The sequence below is a fragment of the Mobula hypostoma genome, chromosome 8 (genome assembly GCF_963921235.1).
Source record: "Mobula hypostoma chromosome 8, sMobHyp1.1, whole genome shotgun sequence".
Taxonomy (NCBI): domain Eukaryota; kingdom Metazoa; phylum Chordata; class Chondrichthyes; order Myliobatiformes; family Myliobatidae; genus Mobula; species Mobula hypostoma.
Genome location: NC_086104.1, coordinates 73,937,575 through 73,956,534, shown reverse-complemented (window position 1 = coordinate 73,956,534; position 18,960 = coordinate 73,937,575). Strand labels below are relative to the sequence as shown.

At 39.2% G+C, this 18,960-nt stretch overlaps 1 protein-coding gene across 2 annotated transcripts in view; it reads right to left on the bottom strand.

Annotated features, from left to right (window-relative positions):
* The window catches only part of kif16ba (kinesin family member 16Ba), a 180,748-nt gene that overhangs the window by 82,364 nt on the left and 79,424 nt on the right, over positions 1 to 18,960 (bottom strand). For both annotated transcript variants that reach the window (XM_063056132.1, XM_063056133.1), the window contains exons 13-17: positions 17,881 to 18,000; positions 16,994 to 17,045; positions 13,354 to 13,491; positions 7,821 to 7,903; positions 6,049 to 6,137 (exon numbers count right to left, since the gene is read on the bottom strand). In XM_063056132.1, coding sequence (XP_062912202.1) covers positions 6,049 to 6,137; positions 7,821 to 7,903; positions 13,354 to 13,491; positions 16,994 to 17,045; positions 17,881 to 18,000 — 482 coding nt within the window. The remainder of the gene's footprint in view (positions 1 to 6,048; positions 6,138 to 7,820; positions 7,904 to 13,353; positions 13,492 to 16,993; positions 17,046 to 17,880; positions 18,001 to 18,960) is intronic.

Genomic DNA, 18,960 nt, shown 5'->3' with positions numbered 1-18,960 from the left:
GGTAGGTGAGGACAAGGGGAACCCTATTCCTAGTGGGGTGGCGGGAGGATGGAGTGAGAGCAGATGTGCGTGAAATGGGGGAGATGCGTTTGAGAGCAGAGTTGATGGTGGAGGAAAGGAAGCCCCTGTCTTTAAAAAAGGAGGACACCTCCTTTGTCCTGGAATGAAAAGCCTCATCCTGAGAGCAGATGCGGCGGAGACGGAGGAATTGCGAGAAGGGGATGGCATTTTTGCAAGAGACAGGGTGAGAATAGGAATAGTCCAGATAGCTGTGAGAGTCAGTAGGCTTATAGTAGACATCAGTAGATAAGCTGCCTCCAGAGACAGAGACAGAAAGATCTAGAAAGGGGAGGGAGGTGTCTGAAATGGACCAGATAAACTTGAGGGCAGGGTGAAAGTTGGAGGCAAAGTTAATGAAATCAACGAGCTCAGCATGCATGCAGGAAGCAGTCCCAATGCAGTCGTCAATGTAGCGAAGGAAACTTTTCCATTCTGATATGTCTATCCACAGCCTCCTCTACTGTAAAGATGAAGCCACACTCAGGTTGGAGGAACAACACCTTATATTCCGTCTGGGTGGCCTCCAACCTGATGGCATGAACACTGACTTCTCAAACTTCTGCTAATGCCCCACCTCCCCCTCGTACCCCATCCGTTATTTATTTATATACACACATTCTTTTTCTCTCTCTCCTTTTTCTCCCTCTGTCCCCCTCACTATACCCCTTGCCCATCCTCTGGTTCCTCCCCCCCCCCGCTTTTCTTTCTCCCTAGGCCTCCTGTCCTATGATCCCCTCATATCCTTTTTGCCAATCAACTGTCCAGCTTTTGGCTCCATCCCTCCCCCTCCTGTCTTCTCCTATCATTTCGGATCTCCCCCCCCCCACTTTCTAATCTCTTACTAGCTCTTCTTTCAGTTAGTCCTGACGAAGGGTCTCAGCCCAAAACGTCAACTGTACCTCTTCCTAGAGATGCTGCCTGGCCTGTTGCGTTCACCAGCAACTTTTATGTAAGAGAAGCTACTGTGATGCCAAGTCACTCTGAGTGAGCTGCAGAAGTCAGTAGCTGCAACTGGAGGTGAAATTCATGGCTTGACAATCTCTAAGGCATTGCACAAAATGGAGATTTATGGAAGAAGCCCTGGCTTCTTGCAAAGTGTCACTTAGAAGACATTGTAAAGATGTGGAAGAAAGTCTTGTGGTAAGATGAGACTAAAGTGTAACTTTTTGGCCTCAACAATAGGCAGTATGTGTGGCATAAACATATTGCTGCACATTACCCAGGTAACACCATCCCTACTGTAAGCACGGTGGAGGTAGCATCATGCTATGGGGATGCTTTTCACAGCAGGGACTGGAAATCTGGTCAGGATTGATGGGAAGATGAATGCTGTTAGATACAGAGAGGTGCTGAATAAAAACCTCCTAGCCTCTGCTAGGAAGCTTAAACTGGGGAGGAAGTTCTTCTTTCAGCAAGACAACAACCAAAAACATACTGCCAGTAGCTTTGAAAGAAGAAAATTAATGTTCTTGAGTAGTCTAGGCAGAGTCCTGACTTTAGCCCATTCAAACATCTCTGGCAAGACCTCAAGGTTGCTGTCCACCACTGCTCCCAAATAACCTGACACAGCTTGAGCAATTTTGCAAGGTGGAATGGGAAAATCTTGCTCCATCATGTTGTGCAAAGCTAATAGAGAGTTATCCAACAAAGACTATTGGTTGTAGTAGCTGCGAGAGGTGGTTCAAGTACTGAGCAAAGGGGGTGAATACTTTTGAACTGCTGACATTTCCGTTTTTGAATTTTTAGTTTTTCATGGTTAACTATTTTCCCGGATTTTTTGGGCTCTACTGTGGGGGAAGAAAAAGGGCACATGGTTCACAAATAAAAAATCTTAGTTAAGTTGATCAAAATCTCTCAATTATGTGAACAAAGGACTGGGGGAAGAATACGTTTACAAATTCACTTCAAGCCCATTATTTCTATCGCCCAGCACTGTACCCCATTTTGACTTTTTCCAGAAAATTCTGGATCACTGATTTTAGCCCAGATCACAAACTCTGTTCATTAGTTGTCAAAGCCATTCAATTTCTCATGCCAAATCAGACAGTTTGCATCAGGTGAGCCTCAAAACTATATATTCTCCATCAACAAAACTACTTAATTCTCTATAATATTACCCATCTTTGTTGAAACCTGACTACATCAGTATATCAGCCTCCCACTGTGATTACTGCTTCTGGGTCAGAGAACTATAGGTATTCCTTAATTTATGAACATTTTGCTAACATACCATTGTGACTTTGAGATACGAGTCTCTAATTTGTAAAATTATAATAAATAATACTATTCTCCATGCAGAGGAATACACTATACTAAAATCCCAATCATGCATTCCACCTAGCCTTCTCCATTTACAAAATTTTGCTTTACAGTTATTTACAAAATAATTCCAAAAATGCTTGGAAGCACAACTCGAATGCATCTCTTTGTAAATCAATCACTATAACATCAGCAGCTCTTTATATGCCTACAATTCCACTTTTCATGATTGCCTTTGTTTCACAATTGGAAATAATGCTTCCTGTTATTTAATTTCAAGCCCATGAATTTTCAGCTTAAAACCCCTCCACATTCCATCTTACTCAACTCTTTCAAGTTATTTCTCAAATGTATGTCAGACCAAGTGCCATCCATCCTAATACTTCTGTTTGGTTTGTTGTCCAATTTTGCTTGGTAACATTAGGTATCTGTCGAGATTTCACACTGCAAAAGGCTTTACATAAATTTAATTTGGTCCTAAAATAATAAGAAGAAAATAAACTGAGACATATCTTTATACGCAAACACGAGAAAATCTGCAGATGCTGGAATTCAAGCAACACACACAAAATGCTAGTGGAACGCAGCAGGCCAGACAGCGTCTATAGGAAGAAGTACAGTCGACATTTTGGGTGGAGACCCTTCATCAGGACTAACTGAAGGAAGAGCTAGTAAGAGATTTGAAAGTGGGAGGGGGAAGGGAGAGATCCGAAATGATAGAAGAAGACAGGAGGGGGAGGGATGGAGCTAAGAGCTGGACAGTTGATTGGCAAAAGGGATACAGAGTTGGAGAAGGGAGAGGATCATGGGACGGGAGACCTAGGGAGAAAGAAAGGGGGAGGGGAGCCCAGAGGAAGATGGACAGCAGGCAAGGAGTGATTGTGAGAGGGACAGAGAGAGGAAAAAAGGGGGGAAATAATAAATAAGGGATGGGGTAAGAAGGGGAGGAGGGGCATTAATGGAAGTTAATCCCTTATTTACTTTTATTCCCCTCCCTTGTTTCTCTCTCTCCCTCTCACAATCACTCCTTGCCTGCTCTCCATCTTCCTCTGGGCTCACCTCCCCTTTTCTTTCTCCCTAGGCCTCCCGTCCCATGATCCTTCCCCTTCTCCAACTCTGTATCCCTTTTGCCAATCAACTTTCCAGCTCTTAGCTTCATCCTTCCCCCTCCTGTCTTCTCCTATCATTTTGGAATCCCCCTCCCCCTCCCACCACTTTCAAATCTTTTACCATCTCTTCTTTCAGTTAGTCCTGACGAAAGAGCTCGGCCTGAAACGTCGACTGTACTTCTTCCTATAGATGCTTCCTGGCCTGCTGCATTCCACCAGCATTTTGTGTGTGTTACATATATCTTTATATTGTAGCTTTAAAACTTTATAATTTGATACATCTAATTTTGTAATAAATATGAATATACATACATTTACAATAAAATCACTCTTGGTGATTTGGTGGTTAAATTAGCCGTTTTGATAATTTTAGTACCAATCCAAGAATTTACAGTTTAAGTATTTTCGCTTTTCATGTACCCATAGTGAATTACTAGCTTTCCTGCACAGGGTACTTATTTTCAAAATCATATACTGTGAATGGAATTGTAGAAAATATAAAAAAAATTATATGACTCAAACAGTAAACAAGAGAAAATCCGCAGATGCTGGAAACCTGACCAACACGCACAAAATGCAGGAGCAACTCAGCAGGCCAGGCAGCATCTATGGAGTTTTTCCCTGCCTGGACTGCTGCGTCCCTCCAGCATTTTGTGTGTGTGACTCAAATAGCAATTGTTTAAGGAATTGGCCAATTGAGATGCAGTGTAGACATTTTAGGGGATCTTCAAGAGTACACTTAGCAGCTGCATTCTGACAAGAAGGAATATCAAAGAACTTGACTGTCAGTGATGGTCAAGTTAAAGACAAATCCAGCTTAAATGAAAAGCATACATAGAGAAAGGAGGTAGATCAGAAGACTGGACATAATAACAAACAGCAAAGAATGACTAAAATGATAATAGTAGAGTGCAATGAAAAGCTAGTCATAAATACAATAATAGACAGTAATCAAATCTAAAATAACTATATATTTTTTAAAAGAATGAAAGTGAGAGTTAATCCTGCAGAAAATGAGTCTGAGTAAATAATGTAAAGTGTGGTATCTAATGAATTACACAGATATCTTGCATCAACCATTGTTATAGATGTTACAAGTAACAGCTAATATCTGTAACTTGGAAATTGGAAAGAATGAAGGTAGTAAGAAAAATAATAATTTTCAGGGAAATGGCATTGAGTAAATTGTTGGAGCTGTGGGTTGGCAAGTCACCAGGTTTTGACATCCTTCTTCCGAGGATCTTAAATATGTTTGCCAAAGTTATGAAATTCTTAAGATTCAGAGTGGCTCCATAAGATTAAAAAAAGCAAATATATTACCTATTTTTCAATTAAGCACATAGACGAATCAAAATGGTAAGAAGGTTGTGTGTTAATCCCATAGGGCACTGGCAAGACCGTACTCTGAGTATGGTGTAAGTATTCGTCTCCTTGTTGAAGGAAGGACAATAATGCAGTGGAACTACACTAAAGAAGCTTTATGAGACTAATAGTTAGATTTGTCAGGTTGTTTTATGAGCAAGGATTGAGCTGTATTAACTGGACTTCAGAAAAATTAGTGGAGACCTGATTCAAACATAGATAATCTGGGAAGTCTTGACAGGACAGTGTAGACAGGATGTTTCTTCTGTGGGAGAATCTAGAACTAAGGGAAATTTTGTAAACGATAGAGATTACCTAGAGTAAATAAGATAGATTTGAAGTAAAATGGTTTCTCAGGAGGTTTGTGTGTTTTTGGGCATCTCTTCCTCAAAGAGTGAAAGTAGTGTCTTCTGATTATTTTTAAGTCAGTGGTAGATTGGCATTTGGTTAGCAAGGAGTTGAAACATCATTGGACACGAGTGCCAACATAGAACTGAGATTTTAACACTAGGGGCATCATGGTAGCGTAGAAGTTAGCGTGATGCTATTACAGCTTGGGGGATCAGAGTTCGGACCTCAGTCCTGGCGTTTTCTGTAAGGAGTTTATATGTCCTCCCCATGAATATGTGAGTTTCCTCCAAGCATTCCAGTCTCCTCTCACAGTCCAAAGATGTATTGGTTTGTAGGTTAATTGGTCATTGTAAATTGTCCTGTGATTAGGCTAGTGTTAAATAGGTGGGTTGCTTGCAGTGTGGCTCAAAGGGAAAAGAAGGGCCTATTCTGCACTGTATCTCTAAATAAATAAATACATTTTATTCACATCAGCCATGATTTCATTAAATGACAAAGCAGATTTGAGAGGCCTAGTGACCTACTCTACTCTGAGTTTAGATTGAGATGTCACTTCTTTTTTAGATTTGCAGATGCATCAAAGCATTTTTAAAAGTAAAGCCCTTTTAATAAACGTTTTTGCTAAATAATGTTTTAAAATCTTATATTTTGTTACAATAGCATTTGAAAGGCTTACTCTCCAAAACTGGCCTCTCGTATTATTCTTATTTACAGAGCAATATATTTTCAAATCCTTTTAAGAACTTCACTGAATGGCAGTGACTACTAACAACTAGGATAAATAGTTTGAGTTTTACCAGACTTCATCTAAAAAACAGTTGCGAAAAAACTGCAGTGGAATTCAACAAAGAGGAAAATGAACAGAAATTCAGTCAATTGTAGTTATATTATTACATTCCTTACATACCCTGGGTTGTAAAGCATGACAGTGGAAAGACTTTCACATGATTTGGACAGGTCAGTCATGGACAAACTAAAGGTAGACAGCAATCCACTCTGCAAAAGTAGACAAAAAAGTAATACATCAAGAACTGTAGACCTAAAATGTAGGGATACTTAGTTTATTAACCATGGACACCACAAATAAAAAATCTAAAATAAACATGGAGTCTCTCAAATACAGGGAAAGTAATTTTCCGGCAGGATTCTGCTGCTATGGTTTAAACTTCATTGCATCACAGCTTAATCCATGACACTTTTGAATGTATATCTTACAGTGAAGATAAAAACCTAGGTTTACCTCTTGAAAGCCCCTTTCAACTTGCTTCGGTCTGTCACTGGAGATTAGCTGCTCATCATCAAAGCCAGCATTGATTAGCTGACATGAGACACCAATAGATTAATTGAAAAACCTTAGGGGAGAGCAGAATGCAGGCCAACCAACCACACGGATCACTATCATATTGACAGATGAATGGGTTTGTGATTTCAGATGGAACTTTGTTCTCTGTGGTGTCTGCACATTTGTGTTTTCAATAGCAAAGTAATTCTAACTATGATTCCAATGTATTTTTACAGACATCATTAATTTTTATTATATATATATTTTTATATATACTTCTTATTGCAATTTTGTAGTTTTTATTAATATGTATTACATTGTACTGCTGCCACAAAACAATACATTTCATGACATATGCTGATATTAAACCTGATTCTGATGTCCAACGTTAATTTAACCGACATGACCATGTAATGTTCATGTTTCAAAATCTATCCAGAATAACCAGATCAACATTTTATAGAAACATAGAAAACCTACAGCACAATACAGGCCCTTCGGCCCACAAAGTTGTGCCGAACATGTCCCTAACTTAAAAATTACTCGGCTTACCTTTAGCCCTCTATTTTTCTGAGCTCCATGTACCTATCCAAAGGTCTCTTAAAAGACCCTATCGTATCCGCCTCCTCCACCACCATTGCCGACAGCCCATTCCACGCACTCACAACTCTGAGTAAAAAACTTACCCCTGACATCTCCTCTGTACCTATTCCCCAGCACCTTAAACCTGTGTCCTTTTGTGGCAACCATTTCAGCCCTAGGAAAAAGCCTCTGACTATCCACACGATCAATGCCTCTCATCATCTTATACACCTCTATCTCCTCCATCTCTCCAAGGAGAAAAGGCCGAGTTCACTCAACCTATTCTCATAAGGCATGGTCCCCAATCCAGGCAACATCCTCGTAAATCTCCTCTGCACTCTTTCTATGGCTTCCACATCCTTCCTGTAGTGAGGCGACCAGAACTGAGCACAGTACTCCAAGTGGGGTCTGACCAGGGTCCTATATAGCTGCAACATTACCTCTATGTCATCTTAAATTCTTTGACATTTTGCACACTACGTCATCTTAAATTCTTTGAAGATCACACCCCTAGTTATCTGACACAGAACCAAAAAGTACATTTTCCCCTCAGTCAAATCTAACATTCATTCTCCTTCCAGGTGACTCAATTGAAATATAACCTATAAAAGGGAAAACCTACTTACGTGCAAAAATCATTTGTAACTTCAATTCAAGCTCAAACTGCCTTAGTCAAGAGGACAAATAATAGAATAGTACACCTATTATTTCTTTCTTTATAGTTACACGATTACCTTTTAACCTAGCAGATCTTTGACAACTTTTTCTTCATATAACTTCATTAAAATTTTGGTTATTTAAACTACTTGACATACCTTCCTTTTCTCCCTGAGTTTAGCGGCTTCTTTAGGATGATTAAACCTGAACATATTGGTTCTTCCCAGCAATATGACAGCTCCTTTAAGGGAAGGTAAAATAATTGGAATTCTTTAATTCACCAATATTTATGGATATAGTGAAATTCTATTGTGAATATATTTGAGCAGTGAGTACAAATGTCTAAATCATAACAATGTATCAACAAAACTAGAGGATGCTTATTCATAAGAACAGCATTTACCCCTTGTCTCAGAAAATTACAATTGAGTAATATTTTTCAACAAGTAGTGCAAGAAGAAGCCATCAGTATTCAGGCTGATAAAATAATTCAACAAGATATCATTAATATTTAATATCAACCTGTTGATCCTGAATTCCCAGTCTCTTGCACAATGAGAATCAATAATGTTTAAATGAAAATATAAAAATAACCATATTTCATCTTTCCATCCTCAATTGCTATAATGTGTTTTTGCTGTGGCAAGGAAGAGAAAGAATGTGCAGCTTTGCACGCAGGGATTCATTACATGTAAGGCTACATGCACTTCATGTATTACATATTATTTCGAAAATACTCTTGACTCAGAATTAACACCAACATGAACCAGTGGCTGCAACTGTGTAGTTTACTATGAAGAAGAACTAGCAATTAATCTCAAATCATTAAATAACTGAGATAGAAATTTAAAAATTTTGAATGAATATGTCCAGGCATTTTAAAATTCTTGAAGTAACAGAAAGTATTTCAAAATACTTACACAACTTGCTTTCCACATCAGTATTAAAACAGGTCTAAAATACTACAATCTTCCTATCAAGGTGCATTCATTTAATTAACATCAAATACAGACCAAGTTCATCAGGTGTATTACAGCTATGCAATTGCTGAAATGAATTCCTATCGATTCTCACAAAAATGTTGCAAGAACTCAGCAGGACAAGTAGGATCTATGAAGGGAATAAACAGTCAATGTTTCGTGCCAAAATATCGACTGTTTATTCCTCTCCATAGATGCTGCCTGGCCTGCTGAATTCCACCAGCATTTTGTGTGTGTGGCTCTGTATTTCCAGCATCTGTTTCCCATCAATGCAATAAATACTCAATAGGTAGAGAGATACTGTATTACATTATTAATCCTATGAATAACATATTGCTCTTGGGTTTTGAAAAGACCCAAAAGGTTCCTAGGAGGTAAAAATAAACATTTAATCTAGTTTGAAGTACCTTCCAACTGTTACTACAATACTGAAATTAAACAAGCACCTGAAGTAAGTTTTTGTGTTTGTATATAATAAAACTTCTGAGCAGGAACTTAAACAGCTATTTTTGCTCAATTATAGCCAATATAGTGCATATATCCTTTATAAGACATAGGAGCACAATTACCCATTCATACATCAAGTCTGTTCTGCCATTCCATCATGGCTGATTTTTTATCCCGCTCAAACTCATTCTCCTATGTTCTTCCTGTAACCTTTGACGCCCTGACTACTCAAGACACAGCCATCTGTAGCAATGAATTTCACAGGTTCACTGCCCTCTGGTTAAAGAAATTCCTTCTCATCTCTGTTTTAAATGGACATCCAGCTATTCTAATACTGTGCCTTCTGGTCCTAGAATCCCCCACAATAGAAAACATCCTTTCCTCATCCACTCTATCTAGGCTGTTCAATATACAATAGGTTTCAGTGAGAACCCTCTCATCCTTCTAATGCCAGCTAGTACAGGCCCAGAGTCATCAAACACTCCTCTTATGTTAACTTTTTTTATTCCAGGAATCATCTTTGTGATCCCCACATATTTTCTTAGATAAGGGACCCAAAACTGCTCACAATACTCCTAGTGCAGTCTGACCAATGCTTTATAAAGCATCAGATTTACATCTTTGCTCTTATATTCGAGTTGTCTCAAAATGAATCCTAACATTGCATTTACCAAATCAAGCTGCCAATTTACTGAATCAACCTGTAAGTTAATGTTTAGAGAACCCTGCATGAGGATTTTCAAGTCCCTTTGCACCTGGTATTTGAATTTTCTTTCCATTTAGAAAATTGTCTGCACCTTTCTTCCTTCTACCAAAGTGAATAACCATACACTGCCCTACACTATATTCCATCTGTCAGTTCTTTCTGCATTCTCCCAATCTGTCCAAGTCCTTCTGAATACTCCCTGCTTCTTCAACACTACCTACTGCTCCACCTACATTTATTTCGTCCGCAAACCCAGCCACAAAGCTATCAATTCTGTAACGCAAATCATTGATATATAACATGAAAAGAAGTGGTTCCAGAACCGACCCCTACAGAACATTACTAATCACGGGCAGCCAACCAGAAAAGGCTCCCTTTATTTCCATTCTTTGCCTCCTGCCAGTCAGCCAATCTTCTGTCCATGACAGTATCTTTACTTTGGGCTCTTATTTTGTTAAGCAGCCTCATGTGCAGCAACTTGTGAACGGACTTCTGAAATTCCAAGAAAACAACATCCACAGACTCCCCTTTGCCTATCCTTCCTGTTCTTTATTCAAATAATTCCAAAAGATTTGTTAGGCAAGATTTCCCCTGAAAGAAACTGTGTTGACTTTAGCCTATTTTATCACGTGCCTCCAAGTACCATGAAACCTCATCCTTAATAATGCACTCCAACATCTTCCCAACCACTGAAGTCAGGCTAGCTGGCCTATAATTTCCTTTCTTCTGCCTCTCTCCCTTATTGAAGAGTTGAGTGACGTTTACAATTTTCCAGTCCTCCAGTACTATTCCAGAAGCTAGTGATTCTGGAAAGATCATTACTAATGCCTTCACAATGTCTTCCGCTACCTTTTTCAGAACTGCGGTGTGTAGACCACCTGGTCCAGGTGACATACCTTCCTTCAGACCTTCCAACTTCCCAAACACTTTCTCCTTAGTAACAGCAACTACTTCTGCTTCTGCCTGCCTTCTGACACTCTCAAACCCTTGGCATATTGCTAGATTAGAGTCTTCCACAGTGAAGACTAATAGAAGTTTGTCGGCCATTTCTTTGCCCACCCACCACCCCCCGCCCCCCATTACTAACTCGCCATTGTCAAATATCAGCAGTCTAATATCCACTCTCGCTTCTCTTTTATGGCTGAAAAGATGTTTGGTATCCTCTTTTAGATTATTGACTAGCTTATCTGCATATTTTATCTTTTCTTTCGTTACGGCTTTTTTAGTTGCATTTCCACTAATTTTTGCTATATTATATGCCATCACTTTTCCTTTTAAGTTGTCTCTGACTTCCCTTGCCAGCCATGATTACCTCATCCTCCCATTAGAATAGTTAGTCACTCCTGGGATATGCCTATCCAGTGCATTGCGAATTGTCCCTAGAAACTGCAGCCATTGCTGTTCTGACATCATTCCTGCTTGTGTCCCCTTCCAATCAAGTTTGGCCAGCTCCACTCTCACGCCTCTGTAATTCCTTTTACTCCACTGTAATATTGATACATCTGAACTTATTTTCTCTCTCTCAAACTGCATGGTGAATTCTATCATATTATGATCACTGTCTCCTAAGGGTTCCTTTACCTTGTGCTCCCAACTCAAATCTGGTTCATTACACGTTCCAGAATTGCTTTATCCTAGTGGACTCAATCATAAGCGGCTCTTAAAAGTAATCTTGTAGGCAATCTACAAATTCCCCTTCTTGGGATCCAGCACCGATCTGACTTTCTCATCTAACTGCATATTGAAATTCCCCATCACTATCATAACATTGCCCTTCTTATATACCTTTTCTACCTCCTGTTGTAATTTGATTCCAACATCTTGGCTACTTTTCAGAGGCCTGTATATAACTCCCATCAGTGTCTTGTTTTACCCTTGCAATTTCAAAATTCTACCAATAATGATTCCACATCTTTTAAGAAATTGTTCCATTTTTTACCCAACAGAACAACCCCACATCTTCTGCCTGTCCTTTTGATACAATGTGTATTCTTGGATGTTAAGCTCCCAACTATGATTTTCATTCAGCCACGACTCAATGATGCCCACAATGTAGTATGTGTCATTTTCTAATTGTGCTACAAGATCATCTACCTTATTCCATATACTGCGTGCATTCAAGTATAATACCTTTAGTCCTGTACCCATAACCCTTTCCGATTTTGCTACCATGTTAAACTTCAGCTCATCCCACTGACTGCAATTTTGCCCTATCATCTGCCTGTCCTTCCTCACAGTCTTACTACACACTGCATCTACTTGTATACCAACTTCCCCATTCTCAGCTCTATCACTCCAATTCCCATTCACCTGCCTAATTAGTTTAAACCTTCCCCAAAAGTTTTAGCAGACCTGCCTACAAGGATATTGGTCTCCCTCAGGTTCAGGCATTTCGTACAGGTCATAATTTACTCAGATCTCAATGATCCAGAAATCTGAAACCCTGTCTCTGCACCAATTCCTCAGCCACACATTCATCTGCCATATCATCCCGTTCTTACCCTCACTGGCATGTGGCACAGGCAGCAATCCAGAGATTACTACCCTGGGGGTCCTGCTTTTCAGCTTTCTACCAACTCCTTATTTTCTCTCTTCAGGACGTCCTCCCTTTCCATACCCATGTTGTTGGTACCAATATGTACCAATATTCTAGGCTGCTCACTCTCCCCCAAGATTGCTGTGGACATGATCCGAGACATTCGTGACTTTGGCACCAGATAGTCAAAATACCATCCAGATTTCTTTTTCACGTTCACAGAATCCTATCTACTCTTCTAACTATGGAACCCTTATCATTACTGAACTCCTCTTCTAACCACCCCTCCCCCCAACACCGCCTTCCCTTCGGATCCACAGAGACAGACTCAGTGCCAAAGACCCGGTCACTGCAGCTTCTTGCTGATAAGTCGTCCCAATACCTCTCAACAGAATCCAAAGCGGTATGTTATTATTAAAGAATGGCTACAGGTGTTCTCTGCATAGGCTGCCTGTACCTTTTGCTTCACCTAAAGGTCACCCAAGTATCTGCCTTCAGCAACTTAGGGATGACTACCTCCCCTATCTGTTACCTTCTCACTCGCCCATATGAGCCGAAGGTCATCGAGTTGCAAATCGAGTTCCATTACACAGTCTCTGAGGAGCTGCAGCTCAATGCATTTCTTGCAGGTGTAGTTGTCAGAGGGGACTTGAAGTCTCCCAGAGTTCCCACATCTTACACAAGGAACACACAACTAACTCTGGACTCATTATCAGCAAACTAGCTATGTACTGACAGACAAGGAAAGAAAATTGCAAGAAACTTACTTAGAACTTCCACCCGTGCTTACCCAAGCCTGTTCAATCAAAGTCCCTCACTCTAATACTGGCCCACTCCAACAATGGAGCTCCGCTTACACCTCCCTTCTTTTTATTGGCTCAAATAAAACTCACTGCCAAATGAGACATTCTTTTCAAATAGCTCCTGCCTTGCAACGATGTCTCTCTCTTTCACACACTACTTCAAATTATGTATAGGCCTGATATAGTTATTAAGTAAACATTTCTCCTGAATTCACTTACCTTGGTTTAATTGAGTAGGCTCATTAATAGGATTTCCATTGACTGAACACTGTGCACCATTCAGTGGTATTACAGTTACTCTGTTATTCAGATTTTCAAAGATGCAGTGTTCACTTTCTAGATCAAGGCCATGGAGCACTGCAAGAAAATTGGTAGATGCAAATATCAGCAAACGTGTCAATAACATTTGCTTTTTCCACTTGTAGTTCAGGTCACTCTCACACTAAATAGCTCTGAACATATAGTTAACCAAAGATATGTGATGAAATCTGAACACCATTTTGAAATGTTTCCAAATTTTAGTATGACCTTTGATAAAATGGCCATAAATGAATCAGATTTAGGAAAGCAGATTATTGAATGGACGATTTCAGAATGTGAAATGCTGCTGCATTATAGGAGCAAATCTTCCTCAAGATCTTTGGGAAACAATAAATATGCAATTAAGCTTCAAAATGTGCAAAATACAAATGTGAAATATAAGTTTGTATTTATGTAGCAATTTTATTAAGCCTAATTGCCTCCAAGTTTTTTTTAAAATGGGGAAGTAATCAGTAAACAAGTTAAGAAAATGACAAGTAAGGCTCGTCTTCTTGTTATTCATTTTCAAGATATATGCATCACTGACCAGACTTTCACTGCCCATCTCTAAATGCTTTTAAGAGGTGATAAGATTCCTTCTGGAATTATTTCAATCTTGCTTAAGGTACTCCCACAGAATTTAGACCAAATGGAAGATCAGAGGTCAGCAATAAAAGTTATGTAGGCTTGAGACCTGGTTAGGAATTTAGGTGATTGTGTTCCCATGCTCTGCTGAATTTGCTCACTGTAGAAAAGGGTTATGGGTTTGTTGTTGGAGTTGCCATGGTGAGCAACTGCAGCAATATTTTGCACGTTTTGCAATAGTGGTGGAAAACAAACGTATAGGGTGGAGGACACGGTGCTTCAAAGCAAAATACTTTCACCTAAAGTTCACTTTCTTGTGTATTTCTTGTAAAAGGAGGGTTATAGGTAATCCAATCTCTAACCTTCTGCCAGATTTTAAAGGGTGTCTTAAAACAGGCACAGTGAACAGAAAATGCATACATGTATAAAGAGTAATTGCTAAAAGCTTCCGGACAACTAACAGCAGGAAAATGATAAGAACAAGAACAAAAATTAATGAATGGGGGGAGGGGAATGAAGCCACAAAGAGGAATATAGTGAGGTATAAGGCTGAAGAACTTTTAGTGGATTTGATGCCAGTTCAGGCAGCAAAAACAAAGTGCTAGAAGTGCAGAAACTATTGAAGGACAAATGGTTTTCATAAACTGAGGTGCACCAAGGAAAACTGACAAATGTATGGAAAGAATCTTCAGCCGTAGATGAGTTGAGACAGGTAGATGTGGAAGTGGCCAACTGTTATTGTACTGGGGAAAAAACTCTATGATGGAGAAGATGGAGGTAGTTCAATAGAAACCATAAAACTGTTTGACATAGCCAATGAATTGACGAGGGAAAATAACAAAGTTAAGGGTGCATACAAAAGATAATACTTTCAGTCTTCTTAAAGACATGGTTCTTCAAACAAGACAGTATATGCAGTTAGACACCACAGGGGCACAGGTGAGTATATTGCAGTGGAGAGGTACAGCTGGATTTCAAGTTACTTTAAATAAAAGTCATATATACACATTGGGCTGCAACATCTAAATAAAATAAACATTAAAAATAGTGTGTTTGATTGAGTTTTTTTTGGAGAGTGGGCCAAGGATTGAAGAGGGCAGGGCAGTAGACATTGTCCAGGTGGACTTTAGCAAAGCCTTTGACGAGGTCCCATATGGTTGATTGATCTGGAAGATTAGATGTCATAGGATTCAGGGCAAGCTAGATACAAAATTAAACGGTACGAAATTTGATCAGTGGTAAGAATCAGAGGATGATATGAATTGTTGTTTATCGGATTGGACTCCTACAACCAAAAGTGTGCCATACAGACTGGAAACAACAGGAATTCTGCAGATGCTGGAAATTCAAGCAACACACATCAAAGTTGCTGGTGAACGCCGCAGGCCAGGCAGCATCTCTAGGAAGAGGTGCAGTCGACGTTTCAGGCGGAGACCCTTCGTGGACCCTTCAAAGGGTCTCGGCCTGAAACGTCGACTGTACCTCTTCCTAGAGATGCTGCCTGGCCTGCTGCGTTCACCAGCAACTTTGATGTGTTTTGCTTCCATAGAGACTAGTGCTGGTTCCGCTACTGTTTGTTATCTATATTAATTATTCGGATGAAATGTAGTTGGTGTAATTGGTAAGCTTATGGATAATATCAAAATTGGTATTATAATGGACAGTGAACATTATCTGATATTGCAACAGGATTCAGATCAACTGGGAAAATGGACCAAGGAACGGCAGATGGAATTTAACTCAGAAAAAGTCTGAGGTGATGCATTTTGGGAAGTTAGACAAGGGCAGGACTTACACAGTAAATAGCAGGACAAGAAAGAGCATTGTAGAACAAAGAGACTTGTGGTACAAGTACTTAAATCCCTGAAAGTGGAGACATTGATAGACAAAGTGGTGAAGGCATATTGTATCCTTGCCTGCATTGATGAGGGCATTGGTTACAAAAGTTGAGACAAATATTTCAATTGCATAAGACATCGGTGAGACAAAACTTGAGAGTATTGTGTGCAATTTTGGTCACCTAGCTGTAGGAAGGATGTCATTAGGTTAGAAATGGTGCAGAAAAAAAATTCCAAGGATGTTACCAGAATGGAGGACTGAGGAGAGACTGGGGCTTTTTTCCCCCCATGGAGCATAGAAAGCTGAAGGATGCCCTTACACAGGTATGTAAAACCATGACAGGCATAGATAAGGTGAATGGGCAGAGTGTTCTTCCCAGGGTAAGGGAGTCAAAGATTGAAGGATATAGACTTAAGGTGAGAGGAGAAATACTCAAAGGGGCAATTTTTCCACACAGAATGAGCTTCCAAAGGATGTGGTAGAGATGGATACAATCATAATGTTTAAGGGATTTTAGACAGGTACACGGTTAAGAAAAGGTTTAAAGGATCATGGGCCAAATAAAGGCAAACAGGTCAGGAAGGCAACTTGTCAATATGGATGAGTAGGGCCAAAGGGCCTATTTCCATTTTGCATGTATAACCAATTAGCACTATGACTGTAAGACAGCCACGTAAGAAAATTAAGGCAAAGCAGTTAAGTTTGTTCTAGGAAACTTGGAGGAGATGAAGTTAAGAGTAAGGAGACCCAGAAAAAGAATTCCAGACCTTAGATGTTTACCTCAGGGGCACACATGAAATCAAGCTTAGCAGCAATTAGACACAACCTCATCGTTGCAAGCAAAAGGAATGAAATGGATGGCTAACGAATGTAATTTGTAATGGGGATCTATTTTCTCCGATTTATTGGAAGGAAATTTCTGGTCATCAAGTATCAGGGGACAGCTGAGATACTAGATTTTAATTGAAGTAGATAAAGAACTTCTTGTATTTCATGGATTATGTTCCTGAGAAGTAGCATGTAGGTTTGTCACTGAGAATATAACAATGAACAAGAGCAGGTAGCCACAGATGAAATCTCAGGTATCTCTGGAAACGTTGGAATGCAAGGCATTAAGAGGAATAGATCAACTAACCAATATCTTGCTCAGTAGCAGCATCTTCTCGCCCAACATATGTCTTGCCCTCCTGTTGGGGAAAATCATGTTTGTTTATCAGGTGGAAGCAAAATGAAAGGACAATTACCGCTAAACCAATAAAATCAAAATAAATAACAACAGACTCTCATTCCAAATGATTTGGAGTTAATAATATTCATAATAAGGAATATACAAACGTAAATTCAGTTTACGTTATCTACCATATTTACAATAAACAGCTATTTTTTGATTCTCATTTAAGCTGAAGTAACTACTTTAAATGACTAGTTTAGTCATAGTTATAGTAAATATGTTAAAGCATTTTAAACAGAAATGTGTGCTATCAATGATTTAAAAATAAAATCTGATACATTACAATTGAAAGAAACATGATTTTTTTTATGGACAATGAAGTAAATACTGTCCAATACATGAAAACTGTGTCTGGATTTCAAATCAATAAATACTGAAGTTTGTACATTTTGCCATTTGCTGATGAGTTCTCACAAAATATTGGAAGAAATCTGAGACTCTACACTGATGAAGGGTTTGGCCTGAAACTTCAAGTGTACATTTTCTTCCATAGATGCTGCATGACATGCTGAGTTTCTCCAGTATTGTGTGTGCTTTGATCTAGGTTTCCAGCATCTGCAGAATTTCTTGTGTTGTAGTTGATGAATCCTTACAACTTTTCTGTGTGAATCTACTTTCTTGACTAAATCTCAGTTTTTTGAAGAAGTTATTGATACAAACCTCATCAGATCTTAATTTACAATATATTACAGCAAAGGAAAGAGGTTTAAAATTTTCTATAATAAAATCTGTATTGAATTCTTCAGGTACAATCAATATAATATTTTCTAGGTTGTAACAGTCAAATTCACCTTGAGATGGTACAAAATAATTCCTGTACTAAGCAAGTCATCATCAATGCCAATCAAATGAGGTAATTCAGAATCCAAAACTACACCGATTCCTTCTTTTCGAAGAGCTAAGGTTTCTTCCTAAAACAAGAACAGATTTTTGACAATTATTACCTTTAAAACAATTAACATATTTGTTACAAATAATAGAACACTGCAACACAAATAAATAACTGGAATAGAGAACTGGGACTTTGTGATCATTTTAATGGATTGGAGAGCAGCCTTGATCATCTGCTTCATTTTCAACTACTATCCCCATAACCCCCAATTCCCTTAACATCCAGGTTTTTGCAAAAGAACACAATGACTAGGCCTCCAGAACACATAATTCCAAAAGGGTCACCACCATGAATGAAGAAAATTGATCTCATCTATTCTGAAGCTACTCATTCTTCATTCAGAAACTCTGCCCACTTGTATAGACTCCTCATTCAGGAGCAAACATTCTGGTTCCAAACAGGATATGTTATAAAAAAGAATTTCACAGCTGAGAAGCTGCATTTGTATTAAATCTAATTATCAGCAAAGTATTTTTGAAACTGTGGCTCAAATTTCACATTCATAAAATATCAATGTGTTGGAAGTTGGGGCGTCACGTGATGACGTGGGATTGAGACGTGTAAATCCAGCTCTCCCGCAACAAGTCAGTAAAGTACCGTTTAAACAAAACAAAGTTAGTAAATATTTTCTGAAAACTATTTATAAACTTTGTAAGATTACTTTACGATATGTCTCCTAAACCGCAACAAAAGAAGTCTGCTGTTGCGAAGCAGCCGCGAGACGGGAAGAAAAAAGGGCCTACTGCAACGATGGAGCCTCGGACTCAGGTTGGATCTCCTTCAGTAGAACAGGGAGCAATGGCGGTGGCAACGGCTTCTTCGAAGACGACACCGGTAATGCGCATACGCAAAGAAGAGCGCATGCGCAAACCGACACAGCACAAACTACAAGAACCGACAGCCACTGCAATTGAAAATGACTCAGAGTCAGAATCGGATTCTGCAGAGAACATAGATGAAGAAGAGGAGGAAGAATTGG